The sequence below is a fragment of the Plectropomus leopardus genome, chromosome 2 (assembly GCF_008729295.1).
Source record: "Plectropomus leopardus isolate mb chromosome 2, YSFRI_Pleo_2.0, whole genome shotgun sequence".
Taxonomy (NCBI): Eukaryota; Metazoa; Chordata; class Actinopteri; order Perciformes; family Serranidae; genus Plectropomus; species Plectropomus leopardus.
This window is the reverse complement of record NC_056464.1, coordinates 2,274,745-2,294,349: the sequence shown is the minus strand read 5'-3', so window position 1 is coordinate 2,294,349 and position 19,605 is coordinate 2,274,745. Positions and strand designations below refer to the sequence as shown.

Sequence of the window (19,605 nt, the reverse complement as noted above, 5' to 3'; positions counted from 1 at the left end):
TTTCACACCTAAGCTCACAGCAGGAGCTGCAGCCTTGTCTCAGCTCTACCTTACCAGCCTAAAGAGACTTTACAGAAGTTAGAAAGCCACAGCTAACTTCTCAAGCCAAAAGGAGAACAGAATCGAGATAGCACTGAACTGCTATCTCTGTAAGGACACCAGGACCGGCCAGCCTCCTCCTGGATGCTGGGAACTGTACAGATGTGACTGAACAGGAACCTCTTTTCTTCAGCCAACAACCCAAAGAACTCTTCTACCACTCCTGGATTGGCAAGTAGCATCTGGGCATAGCATTAGGACATAAAGTAAACAGTCTTGCTCAGCCTGTACTTGTCTTTTGACAAATCATGCAAAACATGCCTCACACAGACAGGGTCTTGCATGCAACTAAACATTCTTTTTTCTAACCAAGACACCTTATATACATATTTGATCACATACATACATTCAGAAATTGGCGCTCAACAGAAGCACACAGAGAAGGAACTTAAAGTTCCCACGTTTTCTTTGTTCCTTTGTCTGACCAACCACATGGTCAGCTAAGGCCTTCTCCACTCTGCGGCCATCTTTGATCCAGCATCTTTGAATCTGGCATCTTCTTTGTGCTTCTGTTGTTAGTCAATACACCTCTGCCTCTTGATGTGTTCACGCTCACACCTTCTCTTTGTCTCTCTCTCTTTCTCTCTCTCTCTCTCACACACACACACACACACACACACACACACATTTACACATCCACAATTGTATATATACTTGCATATATTAGCAGTTAGAGGTGTTTTGTTTAGCATTGGTTTTCTTTTTGAATAAATGTTTTGGAATCATACTTGCTGTCTGCTTAATGTTGTACAAAAGTGTCGTAGTCTCCAACTACTGTGTCAAGAGCTCTGAAATCCTTCAGTCCTCACTATCAATATGGTAATTTTGGTGATAATTATTAATTTAATTATTGATCAGAGTTCAAATTGATAATTTAGTGTATTTTATGAGAATGTTTTTATTGATTGGCTATCATTTTCCCTTTCTGGGAATGGTGCCCCGTGAATCAAGTCACATTATTTAACATAATATATAATTATTTTGAATAATCATTCATTATTTCTGATAGCCATACTTTAACAGTTGGTGACCGTCGCATGAGGCCTAATCACAGAAAGGGTTTAAAACGAAATCCCTAAAATGTCATAAGATACTATGTTTAATGAATCACAGTCTCATTCGAAAACCTTTGTACAAGTTTGGATTATAAAAGAGTGACAATCAGCAAAGCCTTACTTATTCTAGCACATATACTTTACATGATGCACAGACAGAGGAAGAGGTGGGAATTTATGGGCTGTCCGTCCTTCATTTCTGAGCACAGAAACCCATAGCAGTTTAATATGGCCATGCCTGCTCAGACACTGAGTGAAAAACATCTAACTCTGTCATTTTTCTGGGAAAAAAAGTTAACTTCTCCCCATGTCACACCTTCTTTTGAAGCTCCTCTCTGGCAGGTGAAAAGAAGTGGACAGAGACGTCATGAGTGGAGGATACACATTACTGTCAACAGTGGGAGCTGACAAGGACAGCAGTACAGGGCAGACTCACATTTGAAGAAAGGCTAAAATAAAAAAGCACTGCACTGATTTAAAAAAAATGGCTTCATGTAACATGTTTTGTTTAACGTTTTGGTAATTTGGGGTAGATAACATTACATTTTATCATACAAATGGAAGGACAGACTGGACTGCCTTAGTGACTGTAGTTTTTTTAGGGAAAAAATTATAGAAACCTTGAAAAAAGAGCGACTGAGGAGGGGTTAGGTTATTGCAGACAAAGGGTAAGGGGTAATTGCTGACAATTAAATTATAATCAATGACAAAAAGAACATATGGGAAAGAGACAGAGAGAGGGAAAAAGAGAAAGAGAGGGAGAGAGGGGGAGAAGTGCACCACAGCAATAATGGTAACAATAACATATATAAACTGTAATAGACATTCAATTAATAAATGTTATATATGATAGCATGTAATGTTGCAAATATTGCAGTTTATGTAAGTGGCGACAACAGTCACACATATATAAATAGTGGAGGTATGACTAATAATAACGGCAGTAGATGTTGGCGTCAATTTGGATCATGGCGTCAGTGCAACCAAAATCTAACAGCACTGCAGAAACTGTTTTATGGAGAACTCATGGAGGGGCATTTTGAAAAGAGGAGATTTTATATTCCTGTGCTCAACTTCAAAGCAGCAGTCAATTGATGGTGGTTTGGGTCTTTTTAGTGTGGAGGCAAAGATTTGAGTGATGGATTTTCGATGTGAGGAGAAACCCATCATGAAGAGCTTTTCCTGGTCAGTGCTGCCCGCCTAAAGGATGTGAGCAGATGATAGCTGGAATCACAAATCTAATCTCACAGACATTTCCACGGAGATGAAGGCACGGCTGAAGCCCAGCAGTGACTGTAAACGCAGTCATCCACACTTGGTGCGGGAACAGTTTAAGCTTTAAAAGAGAGAGCTATCCCAGCTATGTTCTTAGTGTTCCCAACATCTGTTTTTCTTAAAGTGCAGGTAACATACTCTATAAACATCAAACAATGTTATTTTTTGTTATTGTTAACATATCACCTTCCATTACATTTTCATCTTAAAAATAAGGGCTGTAATCTCAGTCCTTAATAACATTTTTTAATTGTTGCTTTGATAGCGTTCTGCCTTTGTTCTCATGTAACATTTTGAGAACGTTTTTATAAAAGACCATTTTATGATCTGTCAACTCTCAACATCACCAAAACATCCTCAGAATTTTGCAGTTCAAACGTCATGTCTTTGTCAGCATTTAATTTTTAAAGGAACATTATTTGAAATGATAAACATCTTTAAAACGTTCTTTGGACATTAGATTAAAATGTTTTCTTTAAAACATTATTGCAACTTGTAGGTAATGTTAGCCAATGTCGTGGGATCATTCCCTGCTAGCTGGGATGTGACTTTAGAAATGTAAGTATGATTCAAATGAAACATACAAATGTAATGTATCTGTGGTTCACAGAAACGTACAATGTCCACATTTTCTTCCGGCAACTGGGCCGGGATATTTCTGCCATTTGCCACCAATAAAACGGCATCTGACCTCTAACACACAGCCGCAATTAATACAGAATGTTACCATTTACTGGCTCTCTCTAAACTGGGTCGTTTATTTGAGCATTGATCCACCTGGTGAACAGGTTCAGTCATTTAACAGTAGCTGTCAATGCTGGGTGACATTATCAGTATGTATTGACCGTGTCCTGTTGTGACCGGACGCTAGGGTCAGATAAAGGGTCTAACTGGGGACATAAAAGAGCTGAGGGGGCATCATGGCCACAGCGAGTCCAGCTTCCCTCTTTTCCCCAGTAGGGAGGACAGGTTTGAAGTTCAGGACCCCTCTGACACAATCATTACCCTCAATCATGGCTCCCCACCTCCACCCAGCCTAGAAAGAAAGACTAATCTATGGGATGTGTCAATAAAGAATCCATGGCCTGCTGACTGACAGTGTGCAGGTGTGTGTGTGTGTGTGTGTGTGTGTGTGTGTGCGTGTGTGTTTGTGTCTGATTGCCTAACTGTCCCTACTTGACTGTAAGCAAACCCAGACATATGTTCTGTTCAAAATCGGAAGTTTCTTTCTGAACCTTCAACTTCTATCAGAATGCTACAGTTTTATAGCTTAGACGTAGTTATGTAATATATTCATACATAATCCCCAGTGTGTTGGGTTGATACCCTTGTTAGGTAATAACACCTTTAAAGTGACATGCAAAGATGATATTAGTCATAAAACCGAGTTAAGAGGCAGCACATAAACCAGATAACTGTCAGAATCTTTCATTTAACAGCTGCTGAAATTAAGTTCATGAATGGAAATCAGCACATTTATAAGATACCCTTAATCCTGACTGATCGCCACAGTAGAAAATCTCCTTTCTGTCTGTCTGTCACTATTCACTCACATAAAACTCTGGGAAATGATTGTGATTAATGCTCAGTTTATCACAGATGACATTTACTGTTTTTCCTCATACATGCAGCAACATTTTATAAAATCAGAATGTTTGCTTGAGCTTCCTGGCTCAAGAGAAGTTTTATCATCTATTTAACTATAAATCATCACAGTGTGTTGGTGCAGCACCAAACTACATCTCAGATGTATTTAGATGAATTATCAAAGTCATGGTGTGGGCAACGTAAACATTATTTCAAGTTGACTTTTGGTTAGAAAAGACATGTTGAAGTGTGAAAGCAGTTCAGCATCTGTCTCTGTCTGTCTCTGCCCACTGCGGGCAGCTAGCGAACCCCAATTTATTGACTAGACTAGTTGTTGAGCTGTCTGTAATATGATGTTTAAAGGGTTCTGATTTTTTGCTCTGCTGTCAAAATATCTTGTTTGACTCGAGAATGATCCATGACTGATGTTCACACATTCAGAATTTAATTTGTTAACCTTTTACTTACACTGTGGCACTTTGTTTTTTTGGGCTTTTTTTTTGAACAACTAAATACTATATTATTGTTTTGACTTTTTATATTTTACTCTTCATATGTTTTCTGGGTGTGTTTTTTTATAAGCCAGTATAGGTTTCTACCACAACCTCACATATACTTTTTATATGTTTTAGAAATAGATGAGAAAAAAACTTCACAAAAATGTGCAGTGTTCATAACAATAATGAATCAAAAGTTCATCAGCATGCATCAATCCTTTTAGGAGTCGTCAGGTGATGCATTCTCCAAATCGAGCACGGAAACAATGTCCATGTCGCACAGCCAAAGTAAAAGGAAAGCCAGCCCCTTTTGACACTTAAGCCATTTACCCCTTTAGTGCCCTATCTATGCTATCGTCAAGGCCACCATTAAGAAAAATAGTAATTTTACCTTGCTGACCACAGGAGCTGCTGGTCTACTGCTACCTCAAACAGTTTGTTAGTTTGTGTTGAGTGTCTTTGGTGTTTAAAGGGGTTAGTTCAGATTCACCAAAGTCACACATTGACACAAACTAACTAACTGATTGATGTTAAATCACTGTTTTTCTCAGTGGAGTCCGGCTTTGAGGTAAGTGATTTAACAGCTTCGGTTTAATGTCACAACTCTCTAAGTGGGTTTCTGTTAACCCTTAAACTGAAACTGCAAATATAAAATATGCCTAATGGAAACACATCAATTTTGAAAAAAAATGCAACAAAGTTTTTACTCTCACATGAGGTGGTATTTCAGGTAATTATAAAAAGCCATATTTTGCAAAACTGCAATGGAAAAACTTTTTTTGGCCTTTCTAGGTCACATGATGTTGTGGCTATAAACTTGTCAGAAGGAACTGGCTCCCTCAGGATGCAGCAGGAGCTACAAGAGGTGTTATTGCATCACATAACTCTGCCTGCCTCTCCAATCTAGGGACGTGCTGACAAACATTTACTGTTTGTAAAATGATATCTATAGATAGAAGCACCCCATCCGACCCCACTTCAAAAAATCTGAACAATCATTTTAATAGTGGTTCAACTTCCAAACAGTGAAAAGCAATCTGAGGCTTCACCCTGTGGTTATCTGGCTATCCATGAAGGCTGCTCTGCAGGGCATTCAGTTTGTGGTAGCAACAACAATTTTAGTGGAGAAATTATGCTATAGGTCCCATTTAAAAACTAAAATGTGAAATTATTCAAAGAAATAGAAAAAATTTATTGCAAAAAAGGACACTTCTGTAGTAATTACTGATTGTTAAACAGGATGAGAAATCTTGAATCCATTAACCAGATCCAAATCTACAAACTGAAATTAGATACATTTCACAAAGATAAACTTGTGAGAGTTTGTTTTGGGGTTGTGAGATTTAAGGTACTGTCAGGACACACATAAACACCACGCTTCTTATCAGTTCCCAGAAGTGTGAAATGTTGCGCAATGTTCCATCAAATAAATCTCAGTTGGTTTTTAAAGCTGCAAAAAAAAAAAAAAAAAGACAGGGATGAAGCCCTGGATGTTTTATCTTATTTTAGAAGTCCCATGTCTACTTTTCAAGCAGGTTGTAGCTGTTAAAATATGGCTGGTGGTTCTACGTCTTACACGTGGATCGACATCAGTTTTCTTGCGCTGCGTTCAAACGCGTTGTAAATGCATTAAAACCTCTGACATCTGACAAAAGTCTGATTTCTTTTAAAAACGGGGGAAAATGCGATGAGTGACTTGGCAAAAAAGTGATAAGAATAACCTGAAAATAAGGCGGGCGGGGGGATAATTAGATATGGTAAAAAACATGCAAAAAATGTTGCAAAAAACAATATCTATAAATCTTATAATTATAGATAGATAGACAGACAGAAGAAACTGAAGTATCCTTGGGCAAGATACTAAACCCCAATTTTCCTTCAATACTGTGTTATCAGAGTGTGTGTGTGTGTGTGAATGGTTACTGAGTAGCAGGTGGGGCCTTGTATGGTAGCCTCGGCCGGCAGTTTGTGAATGTGTGTGTGAATGGGTGAATGTGACATGTAGTGTGAAAGCGCTTTGAGTGGTCAAAACATTAGAAAAGTGCTATACAAGTTTATACAACAGTTAGCTCTGACCAAGCAATTTGATTTGTCGAAAGGCATTCCCAGAGTGCTGATATAGGAGTACAACATCACTGGGACCAGTGTTGCCAACTCCTCTGTAAGGAAAGTAGCTATTGGCTCTCCAGAAAGTCGCTAGAAGTAGCTAGATGACGTAATCAACTAATTTGCATAATATGAAACTCTGAGAGAGGCAAAACTAATAGAAAAGGCTGACCAGGTAGTTTACAAACTAACTATTTATGTATTTACAAATTTATTTTTTCGTTTTCTAGTGACCTGATAAAAACAGAGTGAAACAAAAATGTTGTCTTGTAGCTTATATTTGGCTAGAGGAGAAGAGGGACAAGAAACTGACTGAGTGTGTGAGTGAGACTGACTGAAACAGAGAGAACTGTGTGAGGGATTTTGGGGTGGTGAAATTAAAAAAAAGGGGGGGGGGTATTTAAACAAAAACATAACATCTCTGCTGTAACTGTACAAAATCATCATCTGTGATTAGTCGTAAGCTGCACACGCGTGATTCATTTGCAGGGCAGACAGCTCTCGCTCAGAGGAGCCCAGGTTGGGACTGCAGCGCTGCTGGTCAGACATGCTGCATGAGTGCTGTGTGAGTGGTGACAAGGAGACGGCAGCTGCCCTTACTGTGCTCAGCTCTTGTGAGCGCAGTTGTAACATGGAACCGCAGAATTGGATATATTAGATGCTTTTTTAAGAACTTTTGTCAACACAATCATTCCCAAAATGACCAGAAAAAGTCACTAGATTTGTCGCTGGTCGCTTTTGACTAATTATACATGCATTATATATTATATATATATATATATTATATATGCATAACACGAAGACAGAGCGAACACAGATTAGCGAGCAGCGTGCAGGAAAATGTTTATGTGTTGCTGGCGGAGCCAAAAAAAAAAATTGTTCTATGAAACACCTGAAAGGTGCAGCTTGGACACATCCTCAGTGATGATCCCAGGGTCTTAAGGTGTTTCGGGTCTCAGATCATCAGACACCCTCACCTGGGCGACCCAGCCGGGGGTGATCAGTCCCCAGCTTGTGTCCAAGCAGAGCGCTACACCATGGATCCCCACTCTTATTACACAACCACCTTGAAGCTTTTTCTGCAGCTTCAGTGATGTTCTTGGTGGCCTTCCTCTTGCGCAACCCTTGAATGCCACAGAGCCTGAATGCACGATGCAGAGACTGACCTGGAAATCCCCTGCAGCCCACCTCGATTGGTTCACAGTGGGCTCTCCAACCTCTCTCTCTGCAGGTTCCCACCAGCTCCAGGTATTTGGTCCTCTTACGCTCATGGGCCTCCCATATCCAGTCTTCCCAAGGGACTGTGAGTTCCAAGAGCACCACTTGCTTTGAGGAGTCTGATGTTAAGACCACATCTGGCCTGAGAAATGTCCTTGCGATGTGCTCTGGGAACTTGAGCTGCTTTTAGCTGCCAGTCATGAGCTGAGGCTAGCAGCCGAGTTGAGACCTTGCACTTCTCTTGAGTTTTGTCCCCTGCCCTTACAAAGGCGATATTGTGCCTTGCTGGGAGCTGATGTTTACTCAGCTGGATTTCCATGCAGATGATGTCAGCTACTGCCTTCAGTACCTGGTCATGGAGCCATGTATATCTTCCTTCTCCCAGGGCTTCCGGGCAGCAGCTCAAGATGTGCTCCAGGGAACCTCGTGCCAGACACAGTGGGCATGCTGGTGTTTCTGCTAGTCCCCAGCTATGCAGGTTAGATGGGCTTGGGAGGACATCATACACCCACTGGATCAGAAATTTGAATCTTGCTGGTTCTGACTTTCAAATTTCTGTCCAGGTTATCTTTCGGGCAGATGCATGGTCCCAATTGCTCCAAGCTCCTGGCGCATGGCCACTGTCCTGCTGCTATGTTCCTCCTCCACCTCTGCATGGATCCCCTCCTGAACAAGCTGGCGTTTCTCTCTCTCCCCTGGGCTTTGTCGTAGTGAGGTCTTGTATGGCTACCAAGTCCCACACGTCCAACTGCCACAGGGTCTTACAAGGACACTGTGCCTCAGCCTTGCTTTGCATGGTCAACTTCCTCCTTCTGACCTCAATGCCTGCAGAGGAAACTCTGATGTCAGATGAGTCTCTGTAAAGTAGCACCTCCCAGACTCTGGTGACTTTAAATTCCTCTGTCAGGCTGGTGAAAGGAAGTTGCAGCTTATTTGTGTGACCATAAAGAGCAATGCTGCTTAGACTCTTCGGCAGGCCCCGCCACCTCCGAAGGAACTTGCTGATGTTGCGCTCGAAGCCCTCCACAGTGGATATTGGGACTTTGTATATCAACAGTGGCCATAGGAGTCTTGGCAGGATACCATGTTGATATATCCATGCCTTGAACGTCCCAGGTAGGCTGGATTTGTCCACTGTTGATAGCCAGGTGTTCAGTTCCAGTTCCTTCTGGGTTGACTGGACCCCTGCCTTGTCTCTCAGGGTACTGTTGAAAATCTTCCACAGGCTTTTCACAGGCTTCTCCGACACTGATGGAATTAGTAGTTCATTTACCATTTACCTTACAATTTGCAACCTTTTATTTATATATATATATATATATATATATATATATATATATATATATATAAGGGAAAGGACACAAGCCAATTTGCTCGGGTATCAAAGGGTTAAATCATCTATCCATCCATCCATTTTCTTTCGCTTATTCAGGGCCGGGTCGTGGGGACAACAGGCAGAGCAGAACATTCCAAATGTCCCTCTCACCAGCAACGCTTTCCAGCTCAGCCTGGAGTAACCCCAGGCGTTCCCAGGCCAGATGAGTTATGTAATCCCATCAGCATGTTCTGGGTCTGCCCCAGGGCCTCCTACTAGTAAGACATGCCCAGAACACCTCCAACGGGAGGCGCCCAGGAGGCATCCTGATCAGATGCCCGAACCATCTCAATTGGCCCCTTGCGACCTGAAGGAGCAGCAGCTCTACTCTGAGCACCTCCCGGTTGTCCGAGCTCCTCACCCTATCTCTAAGGCTAAGCCTAGACACCGTGCAGAGGAAACTCATTTCAGCCGTTTGTATCGGCGATCTCATTCTTTTGGTCAATACCCAGAGCTCATGGCTATCGGTGAGGGTTGGAACATAGATGGACTGGTAAATCGAGAGCTTCGCCTTCCGGCTCAACTCCTTCTTTACCAGAATGGTCCTGTGGAGAGCCTTGCAAGGGTAAAGAGCTGATCTGTTGTTCTATTACCAGGACGGAATCTGCATTGTTCCTCCTGAATTCAAGGTTCGACAGTCGGTCAGAGCCTCCTTTCCAGCACCCTTGAGTAAACTTTCCCAAGAAGGCTGAGCAGTGTGATACCCTGATAATTGGAGCACACTCTCCGATCCCCTTTTTTTAAAATGGAAACCACCACCCCGGTCTGCCACTCTACAGGCACTGTACCTGACCTCCACGCGACACTGAAAAGGCGTGTCAGCCAAGACAGCCCAACAATGGCCAGACCATTCAGCATCTCAGGGTGAATCTAATCCACACCTGGCACCTTGCCACTGAGAAGCTTTTTGACTACCCCAGCGACCTCTGCCAGAGCTATGGATAAAGACTTGCAGCCACATCACGGCAACCCTCTCGTTCTCCTCTCATAGCGATGCTCAGCCGGGGACTTGTGAGTATCCTCACACCCGCACACCACAGGCTGCAGACTCAGGGTGAGTCATGAGATGGAGGCAGCTGCCTTCAGGAAGAGATGCTTTGCCCAGTCAGGGTACAGATAACGTTATCTTGTGTCCTTTGCTCAGAGCAGTAAATTTACAGCTCACAGCAACTTAATACCACACAGTCTTTAGCTTTTGTTTGATATCAGTACCTTTGACCGTTGCATCTATTACCAGGTTCCCTGAGAGTCTTGTGTCATAGCTCCTCCTGTACTTTAAGAGGGTTTTTCTATCACAAATAAATATCACTGTGACTGTTCAACAGCAGCAAACAGCACCACGTCTACCTGGGAGAGGGTGTTACAGTTAGAGAGTTCCTGCTTAACCTCCGTTTTGTTTTGACTTTTTTGTTGTGTCAAGCAAAAAGCAGGCCAAATTCACCCGGGTTTTTTCCAGTTGTAGTGTACGACTCATGTTCAAAGAGAATTTCATTTCTTTTGGTGATGGTGCTGTGTGTGTTCTGACACTGAGATCTAAGGCTCATTCATCTGAGCTACAGAGTAGCAGTCACTGTGGAATACATGAGCCAACAGCACTTACACACACTCACTATCAAACATCTCAACACACACACAGGCATGCGTGGACACATTGATGACAAACACACACACGAGGCAAACAGGGCATTATACACACCAAAAGGCAGGCTACTGTATATTAAACACATTCACACTTTGAACAGTCGAATTAGAAACCGTTTTTTGTTTCCCTCAGTTGCATGTCTGTGAAACAAACCAGTGTTTAGCCCATCCAAGAACTTTTTCAAAAGCACATCATATACAGTGGCCAGCAAGGGTAAGCATTACAAATAGATAACAACTGCAAAGGAAGTAATATCTTTATAAACTTAACACAAGTAAACATCAATTTTATGGCACATGTGCAACATTTAGAAAAAACAATGCAAAAAGCCCACAACACAGAAGAAACTGATTCTACAGGGACACTAAAAAGTAATTCACATGGCTGGGACACGTTTACTGTTGCCATGGTTTTTGGTTTACAGATAGCCACAATATGTATTATACTGCTCTAGTAATATTTGAACAAAATAATAAGAATTAAAGGACTGCAAAGCTTCTCAAACTGAACAGCCAATCAGAAAAAAAAAATAAGAATCATTGATAGATGGGGAGATTAGTCAGGGGTTGTGCCCTGTACAACTAAACTTCAACTCTAAACTATCTGGTGGAAAATGGGCCCCAGCAACCAGGTTTAAAAAAAATGTCTTTAGTAAAATGATACATTGGGCCTAATGCAAAAGGCGATGTATGAACAAATTTTCTGTTATTTTTGCTTGTATCTAGGATTTTTGTGTATTTTGTTGGTACCCAGTGATATTTGGGATTCACCACTGTTTTCTTATTTTTGCTCTTCTCTTAGGTAAGAGGAAATTTTACAAGTAATCAGGAGTACTCTTTCTAAGATAAGAGAAAATTATCTTCTTATCTATCTATCTATCTATCTGTCAACTATCTTCTTATTATCTTTTATCTATTCCAGTGACCAAATGGCTGCCCGGCAGAAGAGAAAAAACAGTTTTATATAAGAGGAACATATAAAAGGTGCATAAATATCATTTAATCAAATTTAGATAATGTTTTAGTGTAATCAGAATTACTTGATAATTAAATTTCAGGGCTAAAGAAATACTACTATACTTTTTCTATTGATCCTACTATTATCCTACTATCTACTCCACTACTCTTCAGAGTGAAATATTGTACTTTGAATGTTTCTGCATGATGCCCAGTTTGATCAAATTAAATGACATTTCACTACAACAGGCAAAAACAATGTTATGTTCCCAAGATATAGCTGAATCATTGATTCTCTGAATCATTTGTTCTCCTTTTCTCTATCTCTTTCTCTGGTCACTTCTCCCAAAAAGCTCAACGTTGCACTGATCCACTTCTCACTGCTGTATCTCACACTAGGCAGGTTTCCTTTAACCCTCAAACTGTGCAAATTGAAATTGCAAATGTAAAATATGCCTGATAGAAACGCGACGATTTTGAAAAACTCCCATCTATTGCAAAAAGGTTTTCACACTCAAATGATTTGGTATTTCAGGCAATTAGAAAAAGCCATATTTTGCAAAACTACAATGGAATTGTCTTTTCTAGGTCACTAACTAACTCTTTTATAAGTTGAGCAGATCATCCAGAAGTTTGGAATCCACAATTCCTCTGTCACATCGTGGACTATCACCTCCCAGAAATCCCTCGTACATAGCCACTCCCACATATAAGGGGCTCGCCTCTCCATTTTAAATAAGTGCAGTGGCTGCAATAAAAATATAGCTGCTAATGTTCTGAACATTCATCACCATGCTTCTTGGAATGTTATCACCAGAGGAGAAGTCACAGAACATCACTCAGTGAATACATAGTCATTTTGCAATTATGTTTTATCGACATTTAAAAAATGTTGCTAAATTTTTGCACAAATCTGTGATGCAAACCCGCCTTGTGACAGCTGTTTATTTTCAGTCATTCCTTGTCATTTACCATTATGTAATGTGTGTATTATGTATTTTTCCCTGAATCATTTGTTTTCCTTTTCTGTCTTTTTTCTCTCTGGTTGTCTTTCCCAATACCTCAAAGTGTCGCACTGATCACAGTAACTTTGTGGTCCACCTCTCGCTGCTCTATCTCACATTTAGGCTATGTTTGTGTGTGGCCAGCAATCATTAAGTGTCAATAATCCTCTGGTGGTCCGTCACCCTAACTGGGAGCCAATTTGATTGAAAGTGTCACTCACTGTGTTACTGCTCGCTGATGCTTGCTGCGTGCACTGATAAGGAGCATGATGTGGTGTTTTAATAATCGCTGCATGAAATTGAACACAGTCACTTTGAGTAATGTCTTGTGCGGTGTAAATGGTGGGGGGGGTGAAATCACAGCTGAGCTGGAATTACAAACATTGAGTTAGATAGAAACAATGAATGAGGAGATGGCAGCAGTTACCTGGATCTGACTTGGAGAAGGTGTCCATGTCTAACAGATTTCTGTAACAGAAAAGAGAGAAAACAGATTTTTGTCTGTCAGAGAAACAGAGGATACAGTCAGATTTAGCGTACAGTTTTAATCCTCCTAAAATAATTGTGAAGCACCGGGCTTCATCCAGACTGGCCCATTAAATATCTTTAACATAACAGGACAACAGCACTGAAAGACACACATATCCCTTTTCAACAGTCCACAGGCTGGCTTGACTTGGTTTGGTTAGTTTTTGCCCATCAGCCCAGCTCTGCAGAGATTTGCGTCTCCATTAACCCTTTGAAACCTGGAGCAGCAACACTTTTTTTGGGCTGCGTTAGACACCTTTGACAAGTATTTAAACTTTTAAACCCTGAACAAATTGGTTTGATTTCTTACATTGGGAAAAAAAAGGCTATGATCATCTTGGCAAGAAATTTACTACAATTTGAAAGAAATTAGTAATTTATAAAATTGCTTTTTAAAAAGTTAGGGAAAAATGTCTAGAACTAAAGCGTATTTTTAATTATTCATAATCAGCCACTTTTCTGTAATCACACATTTTACCCATACAGAGTATTAATTTCACTGAGTCTCACACACACACACACACACACACACACACACACACACACACAAACTTAAGATGCACAAAAACAAAATGCAGACACCCAAACAGAAGTGCACTGTAAATTCATCTCAAGTCACAAATTTAACAGACTTTTATCAAACATCAAACTTCAACAATTTTCGAATTTTAAGAGTTGTAATGTGGTTCAGTTGGAAGTTCATGGTGACCACAAAATTCACATAATACAGTAAACAAGCCAAGTTAACCCTAATGTGTGCTAACTACATTAACAACAGACCAAAAATATGCAACATTTTTTTCCAGCATATCAGATAAAGCCAGAGTACTGACTCAGGGCCCAAAGCCCTCCTGTACAACAGAGCAGCATGAAAGTGGGTCTGGATGAAATTGTTATATATAGTCAGTGTATGACATACAGTAACTGGAGGTCGGCACGCTCCTTGTTTGCAGAAACAGATGAGGCAGGCATCCCACAGGATCTGATATCAGAACATATTTATGCCACTTTAAAGAAAGCATGAAATTCACTATCATTCTAATGCTGTTTAACTTTGCATTCAGGTCCAGCTGCGTCATGAGCGTTTTTACATACTTGCCTATTCACAATGAGTATTACTGGAGGATACCTCTAGAGGGCACATCAGAGAGCTCAGGCCGTATTCAACTATTGCATGTGTTGGAAGTAAACAGCAGAAGTGGTGACATTGAGGAGGTTACTATCATGTTAATGCTGAGTTCACATCCGATCTGCCTCTACACTGCCCCCGCTGTTTATATACATAAGGCATCTAGCAACCGCACCACGTTAATTTTTTAAGATCACAGCTGACCAACATGCCAAACCGACACAGGGAATGCTTGGCAGCTATCATGTGTACATGTAGTTAACAGCAAGTATCTGTGGTCTTCGTGGAAGCTATATTTTGAGTTTTTTCACTGCTTTACCTTGTTGTCACACAGCCTTTTCCTTTGGTGCTACATTTCTTATCCTCCGCTGCTCAACTGCCTGGGTCAGAAGTTCTGTCAGCTGCTGTTATGCAATCCGACCAAAATGTAACACTCTCAATGCACCATCCATTTAGACTAATATTGTATTTTTTCAGTGGGCCATTTTTAAGTGACCTACCTAAAAAATTAAATAAAATTCAAAAAAGGTGCATTTTGATATCAACTCCTATACAGCATGGTAATGCTGAGCCATGAGGTGCTGTTTCTGCAAACCAGGAGCGCATCAACTGCCAGCTACTGAAGGTACTGGTGAAGGTGATGTCATAAAACACATTTTTGGCCCTAATTCAAGAATCCATTTGCTCAAATTTCACACAAATGTCTAATAGGATATAATGATGAAGTTCTTACATTCTTTATCCAAGAGTCCACTGACAAAGAGCAAGATGTGACAACTCGGGATGAGAATGTGTTGAGTTATCAGGTGTGCCTGTGATGACAGTGGCACATGGTTTACATGGCTCATGGATCAGGTAGGAGGGCCCCTTAGCAGAATTCTGCTTGGGGACCTAGGGAGGTCAGGACTGGCTTTGAATGACACCCTGTTGCTCAACAGTAAATGTCATATGTGTTTTTGTGAATTGAGATTTTTCTGGGGAGAATCTGAAAGCTCATTTCATTTTGACTGTCTGTTGGGTTTATTTCTTCATTATAGTCTGAAAACTGTTCAGTAAAAAAAACTTTAAACCCTGTGTGATAAAAGCATCTGCGTGGGGGGAACCCATATGGCTCTTACACACTTGTGTTTTAGCACCACAAACTGTCACTGTTGGGTAGGGTACAGTTACTGTACTGAGGTCCCCGCATGAATATGAACATGAACGTATTGTATGTTAACACCAACAGTCCATAAACATGTGAGGATGCTCAGTGTGCTGCTGCATGCGATCGCTGTGACTCGCTTGTCGTCACCTCGACAGCCACAGGCCCTCCAGAGAGGATCGTTTCTATCTGTCAATTTCTGCTTCTCGGCTCTTTATTCAACACTGTGTTTGTTATCGCAGTCAATTCTCACTAATGTGTCAAGTTGTTAAGAGGAAATTGGGTCGTAATCCTGGCAGTGATTTGATGTGTGTGTGTTAGGATGCTCTTTGTGTTTGTGTGTGTGTATGATTCATTTCCCGAGCTCCAGCTACAAAATAAGGAAACATCAAATCCTCTGATGTGTCAGCTTTAATATTATTGACCAGGGAGTTTGCACCTTAACTAATGCCATTCCAATTTTTTTTTTTGCGGTGGGGGTTGTTGGCAGATGAGCTGACTGGAGAAATTCCAAAGACACAAATAAACAGAAACATATTCCAGTTAAGCCCACACAGTACTCACTGACTGACTTAACAGTTATACTTCATTTTTTTTATTTGAAAAGAAACAACAACTTTTCAGCTTCAAATGGACATTAGTCTTATTTCTATAGTTTTATGGCACTGTCTGCTTTTTCCAAAGCTCCCTGACCATCCTACCACTCCTGTTTCTCGCCCAGTCAAACTTCATTGTAGTGATGAAACTGTGTTCCCACATCTCAGCAGTTACTACAGTCACCATCACTTATACACATTATAAGTGATAGAAACAATGGCTAAAACTATTAAAGGGATAGTTCTGTATTTTTTAAGTAGGGCTGCACGAGATACTTATTGAAGTGCAACCACCAGATTCTAATCAGTTAATTCTTTGGTCCATGTGGACATTTGTGCAAAGTTAAAAGAAACTCTGTCAAAGCCATCCTTGAGATATTGTATTCATGACAATGAGAAGGATGCAAGATGACAGTGACTTTGACCTTTAACAAAGTCTAATCAGCTCATCATTAAGTCCAAGTGGATGTTTGTGTCAAGTCTAAAGAAATTCCCTAAAGGTGTTCTTGAGATTCCACAAGTATGAGAGGAAGCAAGGTCAAGGTGACCTTTGACCACCAAAATGTAATCAGTTCATTCTAGAATCCACTCGAACATTTGTGCCTAATTTGAGGAAATGTCCTCAAGGTGTTTTTAAGATCTTGTGTTTACAAGAATGGGACAGAGGTGGTCACAGTGACTTTGGCAGTTCATGTTTCCCATTTAGAAAAAAAGTTCATCCTCAAGTTCAAGTGGATGTTTATGCTAAATTTGAAGAAAATCCCTCATGGTGTTCTATAGATATATTCACTACATTGGGTGGACAGACGGATGGACAGCCGAACAACATAATGCCTCCGGCCTCTACTATTAGTGGCCCTGAGGCGTCACACCTGACTCCCCAACACATTCTCTTCCCAAGTCGTCACATATCGCCCTTTGTCAGTGACTTCCTCATCTCTATATTATGCTCTAGGTATCCTGTTGCATCTGCTGTAGACGTTCCAGGACGTCCACCAAAACGTTAAAATAAGCACACGATTATGTTAAGGCAAGAAAAGCATGCGGTTAGGCTTAGAAAACCTTCATATGGGACATGAACTACAGGCTCCAGGGTGAAGTCCAGGGTTTGTGTAAAGTCATTCGTTCAATCTTTATTTAGCCTCGATGGATCATTGAGAGCACGTTGAGAAAAATACACACAAGTACAACAAAAAGAGCTTTAAAATAATCTAACCAATTAAAAGCAATTAAAATGATGAAAAATCATTTCAGACACTTGCAGACTGTGACAGAATTATTGGTGATCAGAGATCTGAATTGATCAATTGGTAAGAGTGAACTGAGTTTCAGAGTGGATTGTAAGATGTTCCATGTGTTGGGGGGAGAGAAGCTAAAATGTTAGTTTTAACTCCAAGTACCTGAAGTACAAGCCAGTCACTGCATCCACAGTCATTAAGATCAACAGGACCAGTATGACAGTGTGGAGGTATAAGGTGGAAGATCACCAATAACAGCCTTGTGTACGAACAGATGTCAGTGATAATGATGTCTCTCTACCAGCCAGTCCATTGTTCTCCATTCTGCATGAGCTGTAATTAAACCTTGACTGAGAGACTTGGTAATCATTGACTGGAAACATTGACTGGTAATCATTGGTCAACTGGACCCAGAGGCTGCTGCTGAAAAGCATCACTTTGTGCATGCATATGTGATGCACATGTGTTCACATGTATTCACTATTTCCCTGTCTGTAGCCTCCTGGAAAATCCAGGGACATAAACACCAATGTATTCCTATATTATATATGCCAGTCACTGCATCCACAGTCATTAAGATCAACAGGACCAGTATGACAGTGTGGAGGTATAAGGTGGAAGATCACCAATAACAGCCTTGTGTACGAACAGATGTCAGTGATAATGATGTCTCTCTACCAGCCAGTCCATTGTTCTCCATTCTGCATGAGCTGTAATTAAACCTTGACTGAGAGACTTGGTAATCATTGACTGGAAACATTGACTGGTAATCATTGGTCAATATATTCAGTTATCAGTTTCTATTATAAGTATGATGTAGGTGTTTACTGGTGCCGTATCACTGGTATAAATAGCCTTACAGATGTAAGTGTGTGTTCATGTGTGCCTCAGACTGCTGGCTGGTACTTACAGTATATCTGCATGGAGATGGCATTTCCTCTGGGCTTTACTGCCAAGTCTTTTTACTTTTTCATTACTAAATCACATCATTCCTTTTGCATGTTACCTTGTAGCTTTTATTTACAAGTGTAGACATTTCTTACATAGTGTGTGATGTTAAAGAGGTTGAACATCAGCAGAATTCCAAAAAATGAATTGAAATGAAACAAATATATCCATCCGATAATGAGGCTAAAATGTATGTTTTTCCATTCATTTTTTCTGTGATTTCCCACTAAGTTGCGTTGCATTTTTCCTCTTTGAGTGTATTGAGGGATTTATTAGGTGTTGCTTTTTAGCAGGGGCTCCACTTCAAAAGGGCAACTCCCACATGCGTGAAAAACAAGGGGCAATGTACCACTAGAGAGACCATGCTGCTGTTCTGCAGAAATACCACAGAAATCCCACATGCACATGACGAGGCTGCTGTCTCTGTTCTGAACACTATGCAGGGTTTTATGCACTTTACTACTGCACTTTTGCTCCGAGAACAGAGAATCTGATTCGTCTTTGAAGCCTAATCTCTAAAACACTAATCTTATTTAGGTAACAGAGGTTTTTGCTTGTAATGTGGCCTTATTGAGACCTTCAGGACATGATATGGGGTAGGTTTGGTGTCCAATCAGAGCCCTCCCCTGCTGTGATTGACATTCTCCCACTGAGACGTTCTGGCTCCCTGTGCTCGCTGACCTACCTGGCATTTCAATCTAAAAGCACTACTGAAGTCACTTTTTTAGCATCAGACCACCACAGAGTGAGCAGCCGACACAGCTGCACTGCAGCTCTCAGCTGCCTGCAAAGTAGCACAGTAGAGAACACCTCTGAAGCTTATGTGATCATACATTTAGTTTATTTACATTCTTAAATGTGTAAAAGAACATGTACTGTTTCATCCTCATTTAAAAAAAAATAAGATAAAGAAATACAATTATTTTTTATTTCAAAATTTAAAAGCTGCAGAAAAGGCTGTTCCTACTTTACTGCATGCATGCATTGTTAAAAAGATGTTGTTTAAGTTAATGAATTTCAGTTTGGCCAATGATCTGGCCTTTTTAACACTTAGCCCCAAGTTGTCACATGTTGTCACTTTGCAGTGGCCTTCAACATCTACAAATTTCATTTTAGAAGTCCTTCTGTGTCTGCTATCTAAATTTTATGATGCCGCTACTGTGATGTCAACAAATGCACATGGTGGAATGAAGCTGCACGTGGTTATG

The 19,605-nt window shown here is 40.7% G+C and overlaps 1 protein-coding gene across 1 annotated transcript in view; it reads right to left on the bottom strand.

The window, feature by feature from the left end:
* LOC121949536 (copine-9-like) overlaps positions 1-19,605 on the bottom strand; it is a 229,848-nt gene that overhangs the window by 196,479 nt on the left and 13,764 nt on the right. The window contains 1 exon segment of the mRNA XM_042495252.1: positions 13,242-13,282. Within this exon segment, the coding sequence (XP_042351186.1) occupies positions 13,242-13,282 (41 nt within the window).